General features: G+C 35.4%; 1 protein-coding gene and 1 long non-coding RNA gene across 2 annotated transcripts; both read right to left on the reverse strand.

Moving 5' to 3' along the window:
- Window positions 1–505: 505 nt before the first annotated feature.
- On the reverse strand, window positions 506–24,554 carry LOC128205131 (carbohydrate sulfotransferase 15-like). Its single transcript, XM_052906573.1, has 7 exons — window positions 24,439–24,554; window positions 20,637–20,733; window positions 18,551–18,882; window positions 3,043–3,256; window positions 2,062–2,184; window positions 1,075–1,231; window positions 506–613 (listed from the first exon to the last, which is right to left on the reverse strand). Exons 3-7 carry the CDS (start codon window positions 18,869–18,871, stop codon window positions 571–573), a joined length of 858 nt encoding a protein of 285 aa, XP_052762533.1. The 5' UTR covers window positions 18,872–18,882; window positions 20,637–20,733; window positions 24,439–24,554; the 3' UTR covers window positions 506–570.
- On the reverse strand, window positions 12,288–17,523 carry LOC128205133 (uncharacterized). Its single transcript, XR_008256180.1, has 4 exons — window positions 17,337–17,523; window positions 15,418–15,504; window positions 14,535–14,678; window positions 12,288–12,398 (listed from the first exon to the last, which is right to left on the reverse strand). It is a non-coding gene; the product is annotated as an uncharacterized LOC128205133 (long non-coding RNA).
- Window positions 24,555–25,512: the final 958 nt, after the last annotated feature.

A 25,512-nucleotide genomic window follows, 5' to 3' on the forward strand; every position in this document is an offset into this window, starting at 1 on the left:
ACAAAATGGCGGTTTGTTAAAGTATTTTGCTGTTTTAGAGTATATTTTGACCTGGTAAGTAAGTTTATATCACTTTTATTACAATATAAATACGCCTACCCGGAGGCCAGACGTGTAATATGTTAACATAGAAAAGCATGAAAGGAAAGTTTTTATTGGTATATTGTTTTGTAAAACTATTGTTTTGTTTTAGTGCTTCTGGGATCTTTTGTCAGTATTGAGTTCGGTGTTTCACTTTTTCTATGAGCTTTTAAAGCAAATCTTATGTAAACTAACCACGAAGTAGCCAGTCACTGTTAATATATACCGCTTCACCTTATTAAAACCATGAACGGCTGAATGCTGATTAACTGAAAATAAATGGATTGGAAAACTTGGGAGATATTGCATTCTTTTTAGGGCATCATGTTGACAACTAACAGTTATTAATGTATGTTATTAAAGGGTTCTGGGACCCAAGCCGTATTAATATTGTTACCTCAAAATCAGTAACGGTAGCATCAGGCTTGTACAAGCAATGCCGTAAAGTATTCCGTTCTAGACAAGATCTGGTCGTGTTTAAGACAAACTTCACTCCTTCATGAAATTTATCTCGTCCTTTGTGAATGCCTCTCTTGAAAAATAAATAATCAGAATACAATCTGAAAAATACAATAGAAGCAACTCAACTACTGACTCGTTGTTATGCTTTGACACAAAATAATCTACAGTCGAAACCCGTTGGCTCTAATTCACAGCAACCGGCCAAAATATATCGAGCTTAGGGGAGTTCGAGCCAAGCGAGAATGCTAACCTTAAGTATAAAAAAGTCGGGCCTTTACATCCAGTTCGAGCCAACGCGAGAATCGAGCCAAGCGGGTTCGAGCCATCGGGTTTCGACTGTATATCCCGTATGATATGATTACATTTAGTTCCATTAAACATCGGCCGCCAATTGTATAAAACTGCGGACTGTGGAAGCTTCTTTACAGCGTTTATAAAACAGATTACAGTCGATCATACAGTACCTTCACTATTATATATTTATTTTGGAAGCATGGCATTCATTATTTAATACCGAAATATCTAACATACCTGTCAGTAGGATTTCTCACAATCGCAATAATTTTGGCATCTGGATTAAAATGGTGAATATAATCGGCATTGGTATATAAAGGTTCAGTGAGATTCTTGTATTCTGGCAGAAAGGTCCAATAATCGTTGTCCCACAGGGTGGAGGCACTGCAGTCGCCTGAAGAGACAGTGACTTATATAACTATACAGTCGAACCCCGATGGTTCGAACTCGCTTGGCTCGATTAACTCGTTGGCTCGAACTAGATGTAAATTACCGACTTATTTAAACTGAAGTTAAGCGTTCCCGATTGCCTCAAAGTCCCTAAGGCCCGAGTTGTTTTCGGCGGTCCCTGTGAGTTCGAGCCAACGGAGTTCGACTGTAAACATATAGCGTTATAGCTAGTTAACATATATTTATTTAAGCTTGATGAGGGGACAGCAATGACCTCAGCAATAACCCAATATAAATCATCACTGAGACCATTTCCTGGATAGACACGAGTACTGATTCACTTTCAAAGAGGTGCCGACTTAAAACTGATGATAAGCATTCCCGCTTGGCTCGAACTCCCTGGTCCCTGTGAGTTCGAGCCAACGGGGTTTGACAGTAAAACCAATTGCATAATAGGTAGTGTACATTTATTTATTTTAGCTTGATAAGGTGACAGCAAAGACTTTAGCACCTATTTCCTTGGTGGACACCAATACTGATCCACTTTCGAAGAGGCCAAGAGAACGTGGTGCCGATGTCGCTAATGACAATGTATGTAGCGGCGGACACCTAGACCACTAGACCACCTCTTACACTCACAATCACGCTTATATTTCTGAAAAAAAAATCCTTCTTAGTTAACCTTGAAGCTGAGTGTTTTAGTTTAAATAACATCCTTGCTAACTTCGTTCATTTCAAAAAGGTTAGCAAAACTTCCGCATATCGTGTCTACGACAAGATGGCGAAGGTTTTTTAAATAGATTGTACTGCTATTGTTTTTCTGATCATTCTTACCAACAATAACAGGATGGAAACCGCTGGGGTCTTTCTTTGCATAAATATGACCTGTTGCAGCGCGGAAGTATTTCTCATAGGATGACCAATAAGGGTGTGGTGGTACTTTACTCTTATGTGAAACTGAAAGAAAAAGTTCAAATGTAACTGAACAAGAGTACGCTGGGTTACAACTCCATCACTTGCTCGCTCGCTCACTCACTCACTCACTCACTCACTCACTCACTCACTCACTCACTCAATCACTCACTCACTCACTCACTTACTCACTCACGCATTCACTCTAAACTTTAATATAAGTCAAATTCAAATATACAGTCGAACCCTGTTGGCTCGAACTCGCTTGGCTCGACTCCCCCGTTGGCTCGAACTGGATGTAAGGGACCGATTTCTTTATACTGAATGTAAACATTCCCATTTGGCTCGAAATTCCCGAGGCTCGAGGTTATTTACCGGTCCCAAGGACTTCGAGCCAACGGGATTCGACTGTAAGTCAAATATTTTAGTCCTCCGAACGTTCAATTATAACACTAATGTATAAACCTTATTAAATATTAAAGGATTATGCACTAGTCCATCTTAACCACGCCCCCAGGTACGGGAGTATACCGGGGATAGCCCGGGAAAGGGGCCGTGTATTAACAGGGTCCCTGGGGAGCGGAGGCACTTGGAAGGGATTTTACCATCAGTTTGTCTCCGCTGGGCGCGGATTTTACCCGGAGTTGGCTAGACTGAAAGTCAAAGTCCTCGCTATTCCCTGGACCTGGTGGGGCCGTGGTTACAATTGACTGGTGCATTAGTCAAAACGTCTTTTTGGTCGCCAACGAACGGCCTATTATGGTTATGATTGAGTCAAACCTATTTCAGCCTTTCGGACGCTTAACTTCAAAGCAAGTGCGTAGCCTGAAAATATTTAAACGCCAAATGCTACGACATTTATTAATTTAACGAACGTTGAGAGGTAATGATAAATATACTTACAGAATCTCTTTCTCGTTAGCCAGTGTGGTTCTTTTACAACATACTCTGAGATTTCCCTGTGTTTGATTAGCCTCCTAAACAAGTCCGTAGTGCCGGACTTTGGGGCACCAATAAGATAAAAGTATGGTATACACTGTAAAGGCAGTTTCCGGTCTTCGGTTTGCTCAATAGCGTAGCATGGATTTCTATATTCTTCGAGGAATGTAAACGGCTCCTGAAACATTCAAATGGTACATGTCACTATGTAATTCGAAAACTGTTATGTTCTAGAAATATTACACTTTATCCTAGGCTAATAGCCGCATAGCAGAAATGTCAAAATGCAGTGGTAGACGATCTTACTAACATATTTTCTGAACAAGTTGATAAATGTGCACTTAATAATGACGGTGTCATATTATGTGTATCACGTGCCTTTTACGGGTATAACGTACCAAAAAAAGAAGTACTTGTTTCATCTGCGCTAATGATAAGCATTGGCTATTCCTGCGCTTCTTGCGTTGCAGAAAAGTAGAAGCCAGAATATTTAAAAAGAGTGCCTTATTGACTCTATATCGCTCACCTACTTTAAATGACCAATTTGTAATTTACGATGTTGTTGCTTGCTAAGAAAGTAGGTGTTGCCGAGTAATTAGGGTGGTATGTTATATCATAGCAAAAGTTGGGATTCAGATTCATCCATACATGTGTCCTAATGTATTGTTCTATTATGCCTACCCGCTTTAATTTCAAGAGAATAATACTGTATCTATTCCCAAACCAGATAAAACAGAGATAGTTTTACAAATAATTTACTTATTCAGACAAAGTATCCATTGCAAAACTATATGGAAAAATAGATCATTCAAATGTAAAAACCCCAAAGCCTTACATACGCAAGATAGGACGTGTTTCAACCTGTACAAAAATTCATAGCAATGCAGAAAGTGATGCAGCTAACCAATACCAATACATATGAATAAGTTCAAAGGTGATACATGTCAGCGAAATATGAGGTATTCTTTATTGATACTGCTCTATGTGTGATATATGTTCTTCCATATAACTAGAAGGAGAATACCGCAGTGGAATATTTTAGTTGGTATTTTTTTCGTATCAATGTATAAAGTTTGTTTACAGTATAAAAGTATCCTGGGTCAATCAATCAATCAATCAATCAATCAATCAATCAATCAATCAATCAATCAATCAATCAATCGAGCAATCGATGAATCAACCAATTAATCAATCAATCAACCAACCAACCAACCAACCAATCAATCAATCACTATTTTCTATTTATTGAGATATATATATATATATATATACTTAGGGCATTAAGGAGACCGTATGTATTTTACGGCATTAAGGAGACAATTTGTATATTTTTTGTTTTATACTTTATTTTGCTTTTTTGTTGATAATTTAGTATTGAAATGATCATTTATTATGTGTACCAGATTTAGGCTTCTTAAATTAATTAACAAAAAATATACGTAATTTGCGGTCTCCTTAATAATTTGTAAGTATGTTGCAGGTTTTAAGGGGACAGGTATATATGTCGAAGGGTTTATGGAGACCAGTGTATATATTATATTATTTTTGAGGCATTAAGGGGACCATCCATATTTTATGGCATTAGGGGGACAAATTATATATATCTTACTTTTGACAGTGAAGGCTCCCGTAACCTTAAGAGACAACTTTGTAATAGTATTTTTATAAAATTGTGTGTAATAAATCCACAAACAATGACCGGTCGAAACGGGAGGACTGCAAATTTCATAGGATATTCATCGGAAATCTTTTACAGACCATCTCATTCATTAAATGAAATTCAGCTTCAGTCACTTGGTATGTGTACCGTTTGATAAACAAAAAAATATAATGGCCAGGGGCGGATCCAGGAATTGTCGTTAGAAGGGGGCGTTACTAAGGGGCGTTTGCAGGAGGATTGAGGGTTACTCAATCAAGAAATTTTTAACAATTTGTAGTCGGAAATGATGCATTATGTGCGTATTTATTTTCTTCTCATATATTGACACAAAAAGTAAACTTGGACGATTTTAAAGACGATTGCGCCCCCTTCTCAATCCGCTAGTGAATGGTGACTTAATATTTGATATATTATGGTTAAATAGAACTTTCAGTTGAATTATATAGAAACTGTAAATGCTAAATACAAGTTCTGTGCTTGTAAAAACAATAAAAGTTTCGTCTGCACAGGAATGTGTCTGTTAACGCTTGAACAGTTAGCTCATGATAAAAGAACATTGTTCATTGGGTTCATTGTGACCCATGGAAGTTTTATTTATTAAATTCCAACTTCCCCTTAAATTTTACTTGCCTAAAACTTTAACCGAAGTCAATCAGGGGCCATAACTTGTATTATGGAGTTATGTAACCTCATTGGCTGATGGTCCTGAACAATTGTGTGAAGTGTTAAGTCAATTGAATGAAGGGTATAGAACGCCTTAACCAATAGGCTACGGAGACGGTTTTAATGCATGTACTCAATTGCAGATTCAGGGGGGTGGGGGGTGGGGGGGATCGGTCCCAGCGCGCGCGCCGTCCCCCACCCCTTTGAATCGTCCGTTTATAATACGTTCTCAGTCAATATCGGGAAAAAATACAATATTAAGATAAAAATGCACTATTTCGGACGATAAATTAGGGGAGTCTAACCCCCACCCCGGTCCAACATTTTAAGCCATTCAATTTCTGTTCTGAGGGAGGGGCGGATGTGGAAAGATTAAGCCCATGCGTTTCACGTACCCCTTCTTAAGTCAATTCCTGGATCTGCCACTGATATCTGTAATCAGATTTGTTGTTTCATAATGTTATAGTTCCGTTAAACAGATTAAACCTTTTATGGCATCAAAATAAACAGACGCATGTTCAGTAAAAACATACTCTGTATACAACGTTCTCGTACTCCAGAGCGATGATGCTATGCATTATATTTATCACCATCTGACTGCCAAAACTTTTCCGTTTAAAGAGACTCTCTCATGTTTTGGCACCAAACATATTTTTCCTCGTAATGCATCTGAAAACACTTACATGTATATTTATTTTACTCCTTGGTACTGAAATTGCAGAAATAATAGTAACCAGGTTGATTTTCTTTTATACTTAAATTGCATTTTACAGTAAAGTATTAAAAATTAATCTTGTTCAAGTTGGGAGCAAGCACATGGGGGTGCAGATAACACATAGAATAAAAAACGGATCGCTTATCCACTCGCCCACAGGGACTCATACTAAGGTGTTGAATATTTTAACCTTAATGGAAATTATTGATTTATCACGTGATTATGTCAATCAACTGATTGTGCAACAGCCTTTTGTTGAATCGGGTTAGTAACGCATGTCAAAATTTTGGACTTCAAAGACTATATTTTAGCACATATCAACATTTATTGAAGGGTTTCAGCCATCAATAGCTTGGCTTTAACACTTCGTTTGATTCGCCATACTTTATTTCGTAATAACAATCTATAAAATCCAAGTAAAAGATGCATTTTCAAAACATTCGCTTATATTCACTCAAAAACTCATATTCGAAAGATTTAAAAAAAGTATGTCATAATCATATCCTCTTTAGCGGCTGAGTTTCTTAATATTTAAATCTCTTATAAATTTGCCAAATAAAATTCAACATGGGTAAACAATTATAACAAATAACGTATTTTATGTATTGCAACATATTTATAAAAAGATAAAGTCAATTGAATCAAATGACATTTTCAATGTACTTTCTTTCTCGCGGAAAGTGGACATTTCATCTTACTCCAACAAGTGTGGGGTATGGTTGATTCTCTTCGTGACTGAAATCAACTTTTTAAACACTTGGTGCATTTCAAATCTAGTCCATATAAACAGCCCCTTCAGATTCTTTGACGATTGCATTTCCATGGGAGATCACTGCGTATGATAAACATACAAGTGTTGTTTAGCCACACTGTGGTTTCAATTATGTCAGGGGCGTAGCTACCCCTCTATTCATGTGAATTCATAAATGTGCTGGGGGGTTCAGGGGCGTGCCCCCTCAGAAAATTTTGAAAACCATGGTGCAATCTAGTGCATTCTGGGCGTTCCGATGTGCATTATTTAGTACTGGAAAATAACCTATTTTAGATTCATGTAGTCAAGTTCGCATACTGCAACTTTGGTTGATTTTTTTGTCAGAATCATGTGGATTCAGCCGCGTATTCACGTATAGGCGGCTACACGCCTGTATGATGTGCATATGAATGTATAATTTGGTTTAAATGATGCATCCTTAATGTAACACCTCCTTGCTGCTACACCAATAGAAACTTCATGGGATGTTAATAGTAAAAGAACTAGCACTGACGTTCCCATTTTTGTCTGAGTCATTTAAATAATAGATAACAAATTACAAGATAAACAAATTTGTTTTGACTTCTTTAATGAATTATATAAAACATTGTACAAAGATATCATGACACTTTTAAACAATAAGTATGGTTGTCAATTAAACAGTATGCTAGCTTTAAAGATTTAGGCAAACCATTGGAATTTTACAGCGGTCTTAAAAGGTGTATTTAAAGCTGCAATCTCACCGATTGATCGTTTTGACTACCGGTACTCTTTTATTGTTTGTCTATAAATGGAGTATTTTTTGCAGAAATGTCTAGACCCAATTTTAAGTGATATAAGACTGCTGAAAAAAGATCAGATTGCAGTTCATCATATTTATGTTAAAAAAATGATGTTTTATGACTAAAAGCATTACGAACAATGACTAAAAGCATTACAAACAATTTAATGTAAATAACTTTTCGGCAGTTTTACCAAACATTTTTGATTGGTTCTATTGTGAATTATCTAATATGACTGAATTAAAGGAATGATAACCAAATCAGCCGATTTTGAGACAATTTTGTGTCTAAACTGACAATCTGTAAGAGTGCAGCTTTAAGTGTTGATCTAAAGCTTCATATACACATTGTTATATTGTCAATAACTGTTTAAAAGGTCTCATGTACTAAATAAGATAATAATTTTCATAATATCTAAAATTGATTAAAATAAATAAAGTACCATTATACCTATTTCTTAATAGTGCCGTTTCTCATCTGACAATACCATTCAAAGCCATCATTTCAACTATGAATTTATTTTTAACTTTCAACTTTTCTATAGCATATGCAACAAAATATACCAAAAATACAAGCCATGAACAATATGATTGTTCAACTTGCATTATCTTTGACCTTTTGATATGACCATTTTCCAGTTTTGTTATTTGTAAGTTGTGCCCTGAAGAATAAAGTATGACTGTATGAATCAAAAACAAGCAATAAAAACACTAAAAATATACCCCAATCCCTGTAATTTCTAATACAGTAGTAAAATCAAGCAATTAAACATTTAGAGCTGCACTCTCACAGATATACCGTTTCCACAACTTTTTTTGTCTTCGAATGAGCAAGTTTTTGCGTAATTATCTGCAAACCAATGATAAAAGATTGCTGACAAAAGATCAGATCGCAGATTTCATATTTCCGTTCGAAAATTAATGTTACTAACGGTTTAAGAAAAGTGCATAAAAAACATCAATGTTTTAACTTAAATAGAAAAATCTGGGATTTAATTTTTCGCAAAAATTGGATGGTTCCAATCCAAGACATAAAATGAAAAAGTTGTCAAAACATCCAAAGTGTGAGAGTGCAGCTTTAACGTTTGAAAGTAACTCTGTTTGCCTCGTGCCCCTAAACAGGGTTTAATTATATTATATGCCCAGTGGGCTTGTCCCTGTATATTTGATTGTATGATTGCAGTAATGGATACTGGTCTAATTATCTTCTGACAATTTTTCACCAATTTTAAAGAATGAGAAAACACATATTAAGCTCAAATAACGCTGTACAATTTAATCTCATTCATTAGGTTGAGAAAAATTCCCTAAAAATATTAATTGTGGAGACATATCTTATTTAAATACATACAGAAAATGGCGACATCATTTACCCTTTAGTATGAAAAAGGCAGTTTCCTGATATTTGAATAGCGGTTTTTTATTTAAGCATCTCAATTCATAGTATGTATGAAGTTTCAAAGGAAACCAAATCATTGTAACGATTGTTTTCAAAATAGATTCACACTCTTGATAAACTTCTTTTCCTAGTTTCAACTTTTGAGACTTTTTGATGAGCCTGCACCTTCCCCCTCTTATGCAGTGGCTTCAAGCAATAAAGCTACCAGCTCAAGTTGCACAGCTGGTGAACAAGACTGCTGATAGTCGGCAAACTGCACACTTGATGCCATGATAAATCATGTCCATTGACTTCCAGAATGAAGAAATGACGCAGCACAGAATTGATTTCAATTGGACTCTCTGTACTTTCATCACCTTGTTGTAGTCAAAGACTATGTCTTAGTGTGCAGTGCGGGATCTTGAGAAGCTTTCTGCTCGTCTGATGAAGTAAGTTTGGCAGAGTGTGACACTCCTATCTACTCATATGGCTAGACACCTGTGATCTATGTCTTCTTGTGTGTGCCCAACCATCACCTGAAGAGAATTTAGAGGAAGTTAGTGCTTGAACAAGTCAATGTGACAAAACAAGGTCTTTCATTTATGCCACCAAGAACTAGTATTCCAAGTTTCATAACTCGTATGTTAACTCAAAGCAATTGAGCAGAAACTGTTTGGTAATTAATTTTAAGTCACTGCTTCCACTTATACTGCAAGTAATATTGAACGTGAACCGACTGACCCAAATGCAATTCTAAATAATTTTTATGTGCAGAAACCTTAATCCTATTGACACAAAAGTAATCCAATTGTATGTCTTCACAAAACATTCTACAACAATATTTGTCAATTTAACTCAAAGATTGATTATTGTTTTTTAGTCAGACAAACACAGAGATGGCCCTATATCGCTCACTTGATTTGAGAAAGGATTCTAACTTAGTTATTGTTTGGACACTTACTGAACACTTTTGGTCTGACTTTATAATGCAGCTGGTGAAAATATTAAAAGTCCCTTAATAATGGGCTTACAAAAACATAAAAAAATGTATTTGTTTAAAAATTACAAAGGGCCATAACTCTTACAATATTTAAGTTTGTATTGAGCAGAATAAAAGGCTTTGCCTAAAATACAACCTTAAAACTATATTTACAAGTAAAACAAAAAAATCTACAAATATGTTTTTAGTATCTGGTTTTTGAGAGTGAATGATCAGAAGAAAACATCACACATTCACAATCATATTAAATAATTTAGTTTTTTTTAAATTATATTATATTTCAAAAACACTGCAAAAGACAAGACACTTACGTTTCAATTTCTTGATTTAATACAGTGATGATTATCAATTCTTATGAAGGGAGATGGGTCTTACACTCTAACCAGTGCAACTTGCATGTTCTTAGTGCTCAGTTATTACCTTTCTTAAAATTCTCCTCTTGATCTGAGCCACGCCAAAATGATGGGAGATGCTTTTGTTTTTCCATCAGAATGTATAGCACCTCTGTGTTTCTGTTTGTCTCCTGAAATAGTAAAAGTTTATTAATAATAATAACAATAATAATAATCAGTGACTTTTATTGAAATTATTTTCACCGATTGTGCCTTGCACATTGGGGAACAAAGTTGACTTCTGAGGAGAAGATTTTTCCATATAGACATATAGCAAAAAATAGCTCCGCACCCTGGAGCAATGTTTTTTATGAATCAATATCCAGTGAAGAAAATTCATACAGGGTATTGAAACATATTTTGCTTCAAATGAAGACTTTTAACAAAATAACTTAACTAGCTCTTCATCATAAAAAAAATTAACACAGTCTATGCCGCACACGGAGCCCCGCATTTGATCTTTTACCAAAGTTTGATTGAGAGTTTAGTTTCACATCGACAAGTCTTTACAGGTCTATTAAAGCTGCACTCTCACAGATTGAACATTTTGAAAAAGGTTATATTTTTTATCTTAGAATGAACCAATGTATGCGAAAATGATGACAAAAAAATGTCTTTGAATTCCCGTCAAACATGTCCGAACCAAATTCAAACTATGGATAATCACTGTCATTCACGATGAAATTCAGCACTTCTTGCCCAGTATATATACCCTTACTTTAAGCAGAAGGCAAATTAAAACAAACACATTTGTCCGAAATTTAATCAAACTTTAAATGGTAGTAGGATTGTCATTTGTTCACGTAATTTTCAAGAATCAGGAAGTGGGGAACATTATAAAGCCATTTAACGATACAAACAAGACGATTTTCTATTGAATGTACAATAGTAGTACCGGGGTAATATGCAAATAGTTATTATCTCAAGAAAAGGACATCAAGACCAGTTCATTTACCAGTAGCATCTGACAGTCAATAATGGTTCTGAGTTTAAAGAGCATAATTTCCATTTTATTGTTGTTTAATCATTATATATTTAACACCAGTTGTGAAGAAGGAGTTATCATTATATAAGATTATATTATCTGGCAGTGGTTGAAAAGTCTTGTACACATCTATGTTACATATATAAATAATAAACAGGAATAAAATGAGAAGTTGTGTACACACTTATTCCTCCTTATGTACTGTGTAACTCAAGAAAAACAATCCATAATTCTAGTAAATCTCTAGAATTCCCTTACTTTTCTCGCTGTACAAAAATGAATGAGGAGTTGCAAACAAGCAGGGCCATAAAACTTTTGCTATTTAAACTGAACCGCAACAGCAATTTAAAGACAGTGATACTCATTGATGGAATAGGCACTTAGACAGCTACATTTTCTGAGAAATGGAGATCAGACTAAATTCTCCAGAGATAATTTATAGATTTATTTGAAATAAAGAACATGTTACAGTGTTTGTGGTAAACTTGTTACTTATCCCTGATTTAACACAATCATTACATTCAAAATGGTGATAAAATAAAAACAAATATACCATATTAAACACTGTTTACTATCACATCTGTACCCCCCCCCCCCTTCTTACATACTTAAGCGGCTGTTACCAAAGTAAAGAATGAAAGGTCCACAAGGCCAATTATAAACCATGAACCATGAGAATCCTGTTTACTAATTTGATTTTAAATCACCCAAAAGGCTTTCTACACATAATGGTTCCTTAATTTAAATCTAGTCTCCAAAGGTGTCACAGTTGTGATTTCATTGAAAGACTTGAGATACGTTATTTAAAAAAATGACGAAAGGAAAGCTTAAACGCAGAAGTCTGGCCGGGTATATGAGCTGGAAATAAATACGCAAAAGCTCACCATGCTGCTAAGGAGTCTTATATAATTCCCGGCCCCAGTTCAGCTGGAGATGTTGATTCCACACGGCTGGAAAACCGGCCCGGTGCACCCAAGCTTCACCATCGGCAGTATCTGCAAGAGGAGGGTGTAAATCTGGAAAAACGCATTTATAATCAATTTGCGAAAGTTCTTATCCGTCATAAGTAGTGAACATGTATGTGGCTTATAGAACATCTGAAATTAAGTTTAATTAAGGAGACAAAGTTCGGTCTGGGATCTAAACCTGGATTTTGATGCTGAAATTGTAAGGGCCGAAATCAGAACATCCACTCCCACTCACACTCAAACCACATTCCCGTAAGGGACACTCAAATGATCACTTGAGTGGAATATGGGGAGTGACACTCAAGTGATCTGTTCGTATTCACACGCCTCGCTAACACTCCACTTCATCAAGTGAGCAATACAGTATATAATTATACACGTATGTTTACATGATCATATCGGATTATCTGTTTGACTATGGTGATGTTTACATTAAACATTGTAAACATATGTTTATTTGAGATTTGAGTACCTTATTGTTAGTTATGGCAACAAACAAATGATAATAAGTGTCATTCTGAAACTGAAATTTACATTTTAAAACAATTGGTTAATAAAAATAAATGTTTTGGGTTGTAAATAACTGAACATTGCAAAACACGTTTAAATGCATGTTTTTTGTTGTCATTGTTGTTGCTGTTTTAAATATGTAGCCGTTTTCCATTGTATCACGTAATTTAAATATGTATTCATATATATATCTTGCTTTTGTATTCTACATAAAGCGGTCTTGGGCGTTTGAAAATAATATATGGAAGTTGAAAAAATGGAAGTTGAAAAAATAGCAGATGGATAGAATTAGCGAATGAATCTACTTCTTATGGGGAAATAACACCTCGGAGTGAAAAACAACTCAAGAAATGTAGGGGAAAATGGATGAAAATGACGATAATAATAATAATAATAATAATATAATAATAATAATGATGATGTTGATGATGATATGGTGGTGTTGGTGTTGGTGGTGCTGCTGCTGGTGGTGGTGCTGCTGCTGATGATGATGATGAAAATGATAATAATAATAATAATAATAATAGTAATAATAATCCAGCTGAATGTAGGCTGAAAAATACATATCAATTCCCTTACCACGCTATGAAATGGCCTAGCGGCGTCAAGATAGCAGCCTGGCGGCCTAGCCGCCTCATGTGACTAGCGGCCTAAAATTGTTTCCTATTCCAAAGCATTTTATATGCGTTCTTTTCTAAAACAATGATAAATTAAATGTCCTTTTCATAAATCAACATCCTTTAGCGGATATCAGCATTTCCCCCTTTTCCTGGGCTTCTGGATTGAGTTTGGGGGATTTTTAGGCCGCCAGGCCACCAGGCCGCCAAGTTCACGCCGCAAGACCGCTCAAGCGTGATGTATTTTGCATAGGAAAACAATTATTTTAGCATTGATTTAGAAGAAAACTCATATAAAAATGCTCTGAAGTAGAAAACAATTTAAGGCCGCTAATGTACGACTAAAAACATTGATTTATCATATTTCCCATTTAAACCATTGAACCTTGAAATAGATAACAAATTTAGGCCGCTAGTCCGCCAATCTCACGCCACTAGGCCCCTAACCTCATGCCGCTAGGATGCTAACTTCACGTACCTTTAGCTGCCTGTCTTTGCAGCCATTGATGAATTGCAAACATCAACATTGCTGGGGGTTCAAGATCATTGCGAAACAAAACAAATATATGATAGGCGCATCCTTTTGAATTTGTTTTGTTTATAGATGGCCACGTTATATGAATGAACATGTACTTCAATGGATTATCCCGGTCTCTTAAATATTGTCTGGGAACGAGCATGTCCCTTATTTGTTCCAAATATTTGATATATTTCATCTTTTCTACTTGCCATGTACTTTTTTCACATACACTCATTCAATTCCTATTCACAACCAATCCTCGAGGGCGGTTCAAGTGGCCTAGCCGAGCACTCACAAATGTCCCACTCACGCAAAACACTTGAGTCTCACTCACACCTGTGAATACAGATATACCTTTCACTCGAAAATATCTCGACCGTTATGTGATTACAGAGGATTAACTCATTGAGTGTGAGTGAGAGTGATTGTTCTGAATTCGGCCCTATGTTTTGTTCAAATGAAGTATAAACTTACAGTGAGTACAGAGATATCTTGAAGTCCAGATTTATCGCTTACCTGATGTTCGTAGGGCTACAATTGAGAGCTTTTCTGTAAATTGCAGGAACTGTCCCCATGAGCCTATTGTCTGTTAGGGGAATGGTGGCTTAGGTGATTGGTGGTACCACTCTGCATTTCTTATCCACACAAAACACAGTGTATCTGAAAATGACAGAGAATGGCCATGCACTTATGAAAGCTATGCTAGAAATACGCCGTTATGAGTGTATCAGATGACATTTCCACACAGAAATTGTGAGGCCTCCAATAAAGCAGTACTGACATCATTGACGAAAACATATATATCTGTCATGGAGCTATGCTGGTTCTGTGGCGTCAAAACCACTACAACTGGGCAATTCACTAGAAACATCTTTTCAGAAAAAAGAAACAACCAATACTGGGTAGCCTTTGTCACCCAGTGAACACCCAGAGCATCTAGTTACTTTGAGCATCTATTTACTTAGAAGTAGCCACATTAAGATCTCAAATTAACAAAAAAGTGTATCCGTAAGCTTTCAAATACTGAACGAAGTGCAACTTTGAGGGGGGCTGCGAGCAAATATTGTCAAGGGCAGAAATCTCGCAGAAGTTTGAAAAAGATTATGCAAAGCTCTAGCTTGATGATTTTGGCCCAATTTCAAATTGTTACTCAGTAACACGGCGGCGTAAATTTAATCTAACATCAATATAGTTACACAGGAAAATAAGAATAGCTTTAAACTCTCTAACATTCATGGCAGAGTGTCTGATGACGGTCCAGTATGCCAACCAGGACGGAGAATATGTGAAACATGCACATACACACCTTTACAGCCCAACATTTGGTTATGGTTTCACAGTTATTCATTTACACAAACTCACAATCAATCAATCAATCAATCAATCAATGCACACCCACCTGGAAAGGTACGACATCCTTTGGAAGAGATGAATCTTGCAGTCTGGTAGACGGTTGCTGACTTAACTTTATTGTCCCAAGCAGCAACTGCAATTAGATAAACATGTTGATGTTCGCACTAAAACAAAGCTTAGTATTGAGTAAAATTAAACATGCAGCCTGTTGGCTGGGGTAACATATCTAAATCCCCAAATGGATGATCTGATCCCAGCCAACAGATCAGCGAAACACGAATTGTATTGCGTGTCCAGGGGGGGGGGCCCAAGGATATCTTGACGCAACTTACCATAGCCGCCTTGCGTTTTTGTTCACAAAGCCGGCACACACAGTTCATTCTCAGTTTGCATGTTGTGTACTGAAAAGTTCCAGCTTTCCATGACACTCGCAATAAACCTATCCATGAATTAAAACAAATTAACAAATAACTACCAGGTTATTATGGAAATATAAATGTCATTTTTCACTTGATTGATAAATACAACTTATATTGCAATCAAACTTAATTTAATGCTTGTTTAGTATGTTTGATAGTTTAATTAAAGCACCGCTCTAATTTGATTCAATCATAGAAGTCTTTAGATAAAACAAGCCTTCAAAATGATCACTAAAAAACCGTTTCTAGTTCTTTATTTTCTGCAACAAACAAATAAATGTTTTAATCAATTTTCTTTTCACAAGTTTGATTATCGTTTGATTATCGCGCGACAGTCAATCCACAGCGCAATCATCATTATCGATTATCGTGTTAACATAACATCACAGGTGTAATATTTAATGACGTACCGGCTGTCAAAACAAAGTGACACGTGATTCGCGAATTCCTAATACACAGAATTATTTTGACACGTAATTTTACTCAAAAATACATCGCGATCAGTCTTAAATTATTGTTTATAAGTAAGCAAAATGTAAGAAAATAATTAACATATTTTGGTAGTATAACAAATCATTTCTAATTTAGCATGATATATATATATATATCTAATAACTATTGAGTAACATAAATTATTGGCTTGTTACTAGTGAGAATTTGAGTAATGTCTTCCAATTGGTGTCTTGGTTGCTGTGCCATATACATCCAGGTTCAAACAATACACTTAACGAGGTGCTAAGTGTACTATTTATCACCTTGTTAAATGGTGGTTACCATATGAGCAATTGATTTCTTGACGGTTACGAATTGACTGACAAAATGGTTACGAAATAACCAAGATTCAGCAGTTACGAAATGGTAAGGTTACGAAATGACCAGATCCCCGTCAAATGCCCCTGGGGACATCCTAGGTTAGGCCCATTCCCTGTTTTCAGCGCAAAAACAATAACACTGCATTCACTCAGCACTGCCGGTCCACCTGGAATGTAAAAACATGGCCCATTTCCCCTGCTATCCCTGGTATAAACAAGACCTGCCTGGGGGCAATTGACTGGTGCATAACTGTGGCAGAATAAGGGAAATATTTTATTGTTGCATTTATTATCAAATATGAGAATTTAAGACACATGCAAAGAGCCACAATACGAATTGGTGATAGTGTTCGTTCTGTTCTGCTATTTAAAGCTGGTGAGAATGACTAATGACATGACATTGACAAACAAAATGTAAGGCATTTGAATGTATCATTTCGTCTTTTATTTATTAAAATCTGAGATGTTAAGGGAGCAAATCCCTTTTTAGATTGGAACATACCAAATAATAATAAGCGACGATGTAGTGGTAAACCAAGTTTGTTCATCAATCGAGTTTCTCCAAAATACAAGCAAAACTTACACCGGATGTTGATACTAGTGATTTAGTTTCAGATGAACAAAATCCGGATAAATCATTTGCTTTTCATCCAAAGGGTGGACGATTTATACTACTGTACAAAAGTCATAAAAATAAACGAAAAAAACGTTGAATATGTATTTTAAACACTTACCAAGTTACCATTCTCTTTCCGTAAGAGATGAACGCCATACTGCATAATTGCACGGAGATGGTACCACGGAGATACCCGAAAATTTCCGTTATATTCCGGAAAGTTAAATTTCTGTATACTTGAAAATTTGGATGCTGATGGTACACGAAATATCGAATTTCCTTATTTCTGTTTTTTATGGAATGAAACTTCGGGATAATATACATTAGGCTTTAAATAAAGTAAAACAAATAAAAAATGCTTAGTATATAGCTATTTTTGACCAAAATTATGATGTTTTCCCTGGTCGCCTTAATAGCTATTTTTATGGATACACAAATATACACACACAAAAGTTTAAGAATATTTTTTTTAATATTAAAAGATAATAAGATTTAAAACAAGGAAATGATCTCGTAAATAAACATTCAAGCTTATCAACTTACTGTCAATGGACATTTTTATTGACATTTGATACATCAAATCTGGACTGAAAATATTAAGGAGACCAATTTTTGTCGCCTTAATCCAGCGGTCCCCATAATGCCTAGATTAATATTTATATGGTCACCTTAATATCTGTAGTATATATATATATAACTATTACACTTTACTTAAAAAAAAGAAACATATTTTGTTTATCAAGCATTATTGCACGTATGTTTAACAATATATGATTCCGGTATGATTTTCAATTTCACGTGGACTCAACCTGAGACCTCTAGAGCGGGACCATCCCAGGGACATTATTTGAAAAATATTGCTAAAGGACCACTACATCAGGCTGTATACCAAATATCAAAGGCCTGGGACTTGCGGTTTTGGAGAATTTGTACATTAAGCATGAGACCCCCGGGGCGTGGCTAACTTTGACCTGACGGACATTTGTTCAATCTTGCTTTAGTCCTATCACATGAAGCTGCATGCCAAATAGCAAAGGTCTTGGCCATGCGATTTCAAAGAAAAAGATTTTCGAAATTCCAACTTCCAGTATAAAGAAAACTTGTGACCCCAGAAGTTATATTTCACATTTGTTAAATAAACATATTCGAAATAGTTGTATTAAACCATATGGGATATGATGTGATAACTAGTCATATCATGTAATCACAGATCACACTTACAAAACACACTTAAAGAAAACACCATTTCTCAAAAAATAATAAAATATATAGAGCCGTACTTTGCAATACTTTTTCATTGTCTGACATATTGTCGTATAATTAAAATCTTACCATTTTCATAAGGTCAAAGTGTATCAATGGGAACTTCTTGGCAGCAATATGGCGGACATAAAAGGTGCTTATGGGCGCTGACTTGTTTCCAGTGTTTCTTCCTGAAGCAGAATATGTTGAACCATTCTTACTGGCGAATTTTCCGGTTACATTAAATGCTTTGTTGGTAGAGTACCCCTTTGTTATGCCTTTAAAATTGGTGTGCAAACTGTAAACGTCTTCAGGATAAGTGTGATATGTAAAATGCACTAGCAACAGTGTAGCAGCCGAAAAGAGCACCAGAACAATATATCCCCTCTTCGGTCGATATTGAAACGGCATTCTGGATAAACCTGAAACAAACAAAAAACAAATGCAAGATCTCGCGCTGAAGAAAAGTTACACACCATTTCAGACATAAAAATCATGTTCAATAAATGATATTGACAAACAAATATTGTTTGTTTATTTTTTATCCTCGGCAATCCAGCGTATTCATTAAATCTATGATACCCTGGGCAAAGTGGTTAGCGAACTTCGTAAAACTTGAATATTCAAAAGCATATTTTGACTAACGAAATAGAAGATATAACAAAGAAAGTAATTTTCTTTATAAAGAGCTATCAGTGAATTTGACAAAATACTTGATTTGCTGCCAAAAACGATCTGAAAGCTGCAATCTCATTAGATCATTCAGACTCGAGATTTCATCCGTTATTTCTCGGCCATTTCCGTACCCCATGAGGTGTGTCTCATGCGACAAATCAAGCGGCTAGATTTCACCTAATTAATTATTCACGAGAAAGAGATTTTTACAGCCGATTTGCCAAGGGTATCATTTATGTCATGAATACGCTTGGGTGCCGTGGATGATTTTTTTCTGTTGCATTTGTCGTCCGCACAAAACTACTATACACGTTTTGCATCATTCCATTCAATCCACATGCAAACAGAGTTTAAAACAGCTCTTTTGGCTTGCCCACCCAGTTTGACAGTGCACTTTTTTCACTTCAGCATTACGGAATCGATTCCCGGCCTTGACGTTTGTGCCTCTGGTTGACAGCCACCAAGCCGTTCAACCCACTAAATGGGACCACATTGTTATACCATGATATTTTGTAATAAGTTAATATTAAATCTGCTGAGATGACCATCAGTATGCATGATCATCACCAAAGTCTACATTATATGTGTAAGAAACGTTAGACATTGCCTCGTATACTGTAGTACCGCTAGTTACAACGCCCAAGACTTTATAAGTTAAAGCGGCTTCGGAAACATTCTACATGTAGGTTTATATCATACCGGGTAGACATTCTACATGCAGGTTTATAGCATACCGGGTAGACATTCTACATGTATGTTTATATCATACCGGGTAGACATTCTACATGTAAGTTTATATCATACCGGGTAGACATTCTACATGTAGGTTTATATCATACCGGGTAGACATTCTACATGTAAGTTTATATCATACCAGGTAGACATTCTACATGTAAGTTTATATCATACCGGGTAGACATTCTACATGCAGGTTTATATTATACCGGGTATACATTCTACATGTATGTTTATATCATACGGGTAGACATTTAACATGTAGGTTTATAACATACCGGGTAGACATTCTACATGTAGGTTTATAACATACCGGGTAGACATTCTACATGTAGGTTTATAACATACCGGGTAGACATTCTACATGTAGGTTTATAACATACCGGGTAGACATTCTACAAGTAGGTTTATATCATACCGGGTAGACATTCTACATGCCCCGAATACAGGGAACAAGTACTGAGGGCCGTCTCAATAAAAATCTTGGTCGATTTTAGTCGTAAATTGGAAATATCTTTGAGCCATAGTTTCATTTATTTGTTATATATTTAAGTGAATTGAACTAACCAGTTTTAAAAAAGTGAACACAAAATTGCAGAAATAAAAAAAAATATAAAAGTCTTGACATTTGTGAAGTAATACATATTCAAAATTATTGAAATAACTATCTTAATCCTTTACTTAAACGGTCCCCAGATTTTCACCCTGCAATGTCTTTGAGTTAGTAAACAAACGTCACATTCGAATGGAAACATAAAAGTTGTACCTCTCTACTGCCTGCCATTCTTCCCTATAACTGCGACGATGCTACTGCTATACATTATACTTGCAGGCGTCAATGTACGAAATAAACAGCTATGATCCTATAACAATAAAGGAAACAGCCATATATCATGATCTTAATTCTGCCGGACTTCTAATAAGATTATATAATCTATATAGACAGCTGTTTCAGCTTAACTTGTTTTATTCACATATATACATATCATCAAACTATTACACGTTTCAGGGACGGGTTCGGCAGTTGATGTTAGAGGGGGTGTAAATTAGGGGCGCAACCTTTTGAAATACGCCTCTATTTCAGAACCAGAAGTCTGGGCATGAACTATTTGCATGGGTATGAGGTTACTCCTTTAAGCAAAATTTGACCTATTTATAGTCGAAAATTGTGCATTTTTGCGAAAGTAATTTCTTTTGTTTCTTTAATATTGAAATAAAAAGTAATCATGGGCGGTTCTATGGCGGGGGGGGGGGGTGCACTTCCCTCTTCAAACGCTAGTGCGTTGAAAAAGTTAATAACAACGTCGTTGGTTCGCATGCGTTAAGTAATGGCGGAACTGTTTTTGCTCAGTTTAAATATTGGATAAAACTCGTTATCAAAGTTATTACTTGGATTATATTTGGATTATATTTGGATTAAAAGTGTATATTAAGTGTATATGAACGTGTATAGTCACTATATGGATAATAAATTGGACAATTAGCATCGAATTGTTTATCAAATGGGCGGGAAACAAAAAACCCGTTCACCCCAGCAACAACAGCAACAACAATTGGACCCAAAGCGAGAAGCCTTATCGACTAGTAATACGTCAATTGCGGGTATGCAGCAAGGACAAAGTTATGGAAATTCAGCACAGGTTGGACAGTATTATGCTAACCATTCTTTGAATCAGTCTGCTAATTGCTACCAAGGTCAACGCCAAGGATCACCGTCATACCTAGCGCAGTTAAACAACATGAACATTCGAAATTTAATACAGTATTTGAAAAACAGAAATAAGAAACAATTTTGTGCATTTATAGACAAGTAAGTGCGAAAGTGCATTTGGTCTTACAAATTCCAAGAGTTGCAATAAATTGAAAGATTATGAACATAATATTGTGCCAAAATGGTTTGGAACACAATGTAAACAAGGACGCAGAGACTTTCACCGGGCTAAAAACATGTACAACCTTCGTAAAAATATACAGAAAAAGGAAAATCTAAAAATTAAAAGCAAATTGTATAAATCAACGATGAATAAATTTAAAAAAAATAAATAAAAAAAAATATTAATAACTTACGAAACTTAAAATCAAAGACGAGCGTAAATACTAGAAGTGTTTAAGTAATAAAAAATAAGTAAAATGAAGCTAGCTTAGACGATTTGCACAATTTCTTTAAAGAAATTATTTTTTCTCCAGATGTAGACATAGCTGATATAGAAAACGAACACAATAATGACATTAACGACGAAATTAATGCAAGAATAACCGTCGAAGAGATTGAAAAAGCAGTAAAAACACTCAAAAACAATAAGGCGTGTGGCATCGATCATTAAAATGAGCATATAAAAAGTACGTTTAATATATTCAAAGATATATATTTAATTTTATTCAGTTTAATCTTAGACAAAGGAGTCGTCCCACATTGTTGGACAACCGGTGTTATTAACCCTACCTATAAAAATAAAGGTGATCCTAGCTGTCCGGAAAATTTTAAACCGATTACATTATTAAGTTGCCTCGGTAAAGTATTTACTTGTATGATAACTAATCACCTCGATAAATACGTTGAATCCAATAACCTTATTGATGGCAGTCAAGCCGGTTTCAGAAAAGGATATTCAACGACAGACAACATGTTTATGCTTAACCATTTAATACAGTATTTGAATAACAGAAATAAGAAACTATTTTGTGCATTTATAGACTTAAAGCAAGCATTTGACGCTGTATGGCGATCATGCTTATGGAAAAACCTAATTTATACAAATATCAATGGAAAATGTCTGCAGCTTATAAAGAACATATATATCAACATAAAATCGTGTGTTACTAAAGATTCAGAATACTCAAACTTCTTTCAAAGTAATATTGGCGTCCGCCAAGGCGAAAAGTTATCCCCGCTCCTTTTTCGCTGTTTTAAATGACTTGCACTCCTATTTTACCCAAAATATAATGAATGACGGTGTTGATATTCAAGATCCTGCTCATAATGACAATATGCATGCGTTCCTTAAATTATTTATTTTATTTTATGCTGATGACACAATTATCATGTCAGAGACAGAAATAGGACTATAAAATGCTATTAACACATATTCCAATTATTGTGATCTATGGAAACTAACAGTCAATACCACAAAATCCAATATAGTTGTTCTTGGGAAAGGTCGACAACGGCCCTATGATTTTAAATGAAAAAATAACAACTTAGAGGTAGTAAACGAATACAAGTATCTCGGGATTTATTTTAGTAGAACCGGTTCATTTGCTAGCTGCAAAAAACATATAGCTTCTCAGGCAACACGTGCAATGTATAGTCTAATAAGAAACTCAAATCGCCTACCATTACTTGTTGACGTACGAATAGAACTCTTTAACAAAACAATTAAACCTACTTTGTTATATGGTGCAGAAATTTGGGGATTTGGTAGCAATAGCAAACTGGAAAGGGTTCAACATAAATACTTGCAATATGTGCTCATATTAAAGCGATCAAAACCAAACTACATGGTCTATGGCGGAATAGGCATGAAACCTTTATCAATCGATATAGAAGAAAGAAATTTATTTATATTATTTATTTTTTTGGGGGGGTGGGGGGGGGGAGATTACATACACCATTCAATAATACACAAGAAAAACTCTCATCACTAATATATAAAGTTATATGTAACTTAGCACTTCCATTAGATGACAGAATAACAAAGAAAAGAAATCCCTGGATATATTTTTTTAAAACGATTTTCATCAAATGTGGCCTGAATAACCTATGGCTTAATCAAGAAGTAATAAATAGCAAGTGGTTAAAAAACAAGGAAAAGCAAAAGCTAATCGATTTAATTTTAAATGATTAAGTGTCGAACATGGAAAATGCAAGCAACAGTATATTTTATAGAATGTTTAGACTTTGGTTTTGAAAAGTATCTCACTAGTTTTCCGGACTACTTACTAGAATTTAACGGACTATAATTCAGGAAACAGCTAAATGAAAAGCCCCCGCGGCGGGCGTCAGCAGGGAGTAACCGTTACGGTGAACAATTGGTACAGTTATGTAAAGCGGACAATGTATGCATTATGAATGGAAGATCAGGGACCCAGGGTGATAACGGGAAAATCACGTGCATAACGCATAACAGTGATAGTGAAATAGACCTGCTTTTGACAAAATACAGAAACATTGAATTCATATCAGACTTTAAAGTCAATGAATTTAATGAATTCTCAAACCATGCGCCACTAACATTTATAATTAAAATTAGATCTCATAATGAAGATCCACAGTTGAAAAGGAAAGTTATTTATAAGTGGGATGAAGAGTACAGAGATAGTTTCCGGGGCGATATTACAAGTGAACTATAAATTACCTTTCTTTATAATAATACCATGCCTGATATAAATTTCCAATTGAATGCCAATATTTGTAATTTAAAAACGAATACAATTTATATCCAAAATATTATGTATCTTCCTATCGATAGCATACCGAAAATATTTCACATGCAAACGATGACTCGATGTTGTATCTGAAGTGAGATAATAGCTGTTACGTAAGTGAATATAGCTATTACATGTATTACCAATAGCTCCTGCGGAACACAGTATGCGGGATACATCCAAACGTATGAAACACAGCACTTTCAGTTTGATTTCATGTATTGACTGCACTGTTCGTTCACCGTAGATTAATTGCTCAAGCCCAACGGTTACAACTAACATATCACAAACAAGCTAATCCCTCTAAGTTTAAACCTGATAACACGAAAAATATCAATTATTTTAGCAGATGATAAGCCCAGCTATCAGATAGAGCCAGCCTCACGTACATGTACATGGTGTACATGTTACAACTCTGTCAGCATCCTCCATGAATTTACACTGGTTAACTTTATGTTGTGGTTAAGTGGATAATTATCTTCCGAAGTTGCAGGGTTTGTGTGATGTTAAGCTGTAGCTAGGCAGGATATGAACAAGATGTCGCTTAATTTACCATTTCCACAGCAACATAATTTTAAACCTCGTTATATCTGTTATAAATACATACATATAACATAAATGATTTCGTCTTAAAATTACCATGCGTGAATTTAAATAAAAGAATTCAGCAAGCCTGTAAAACAATCTTTAAAATTAGTTTTTAATTATGTTCAAGTGTTGTTCTTAAGTGCCTTCAATCAAGACTATACCAGTGAAAGTATTTCTCTGTGCAGAATGTATCATGCTGTTAGTTTATAATGACATACTGCTCGATTAAATCTGTTACAAAACGCGTTGCTAACTAATCGGGCAAGGGCGAATTCAGGATTTGGCGCTGGAGGGGGCGCTCTTTTGCAGCGCAACTAAAATGTACGACCCTTTTTTCGAAGAAGATGAATCTTCTTGTTGTTAATGAGTTGATTTTTGCTTGAGGTTGTTCTCATTGAGAGATTTAGGCATTTATGTCCGAAATATTACACTTAAGGTCATAAAGTTCATATTGTTTCACGGATACTGACATATCTTTTTTGAATACAATTTAGAAGGGCGCGCGCCCCCTCTTAAACTGTTAAAGTTTACTTTTTTATATCAATATCCAGGGAACAATATGACCTTAATGCACTTAAATGCAATATTTCAGACTAACATTTCTCGATTCTTCGGGACGACTTCAAACC

The sequence above is a fragment of the Mya arenaria genome, chromosome 10 (assembly GCF_026914265.1).
Source record: "Mya arenaria isolate MELC-2E11 chromosome 10, ASM2691426v1".
Taxonomy (NCBI): Eukaryota; Metazoa; Mollusca; class Bivalvia; order Myida; family Myidae; genus Mya; species Mya arenaria.

What these genes read in the sequence shown, in the direction of transcription:
- LOC128205131 (XM_052906573.1), bottom strand. Translation starts at nt 18,871, where the DNA reads ATGCCGTTTCAATATCGACCGAAGAGGGGATATATTGTTCTGGTGCTC. An exon ending in TTTCCATCCTGTTATTGTTG is followed by an intron (nt 1,232 to 2,061) that starts GTAAGAATGATC and finishes CTGTCTCTTCAG; the next exon opens with GCGACTGCAGTGCCTCCACC. An exon ending in GTGAGAAATCCTACTGACAG is followed by an intron (nt 614 to 1,074) that starts GTATGTTAGATA and finishes TTATTTTTCAAG; the next exon opens with AGAGGCATTCACAAAGGACG.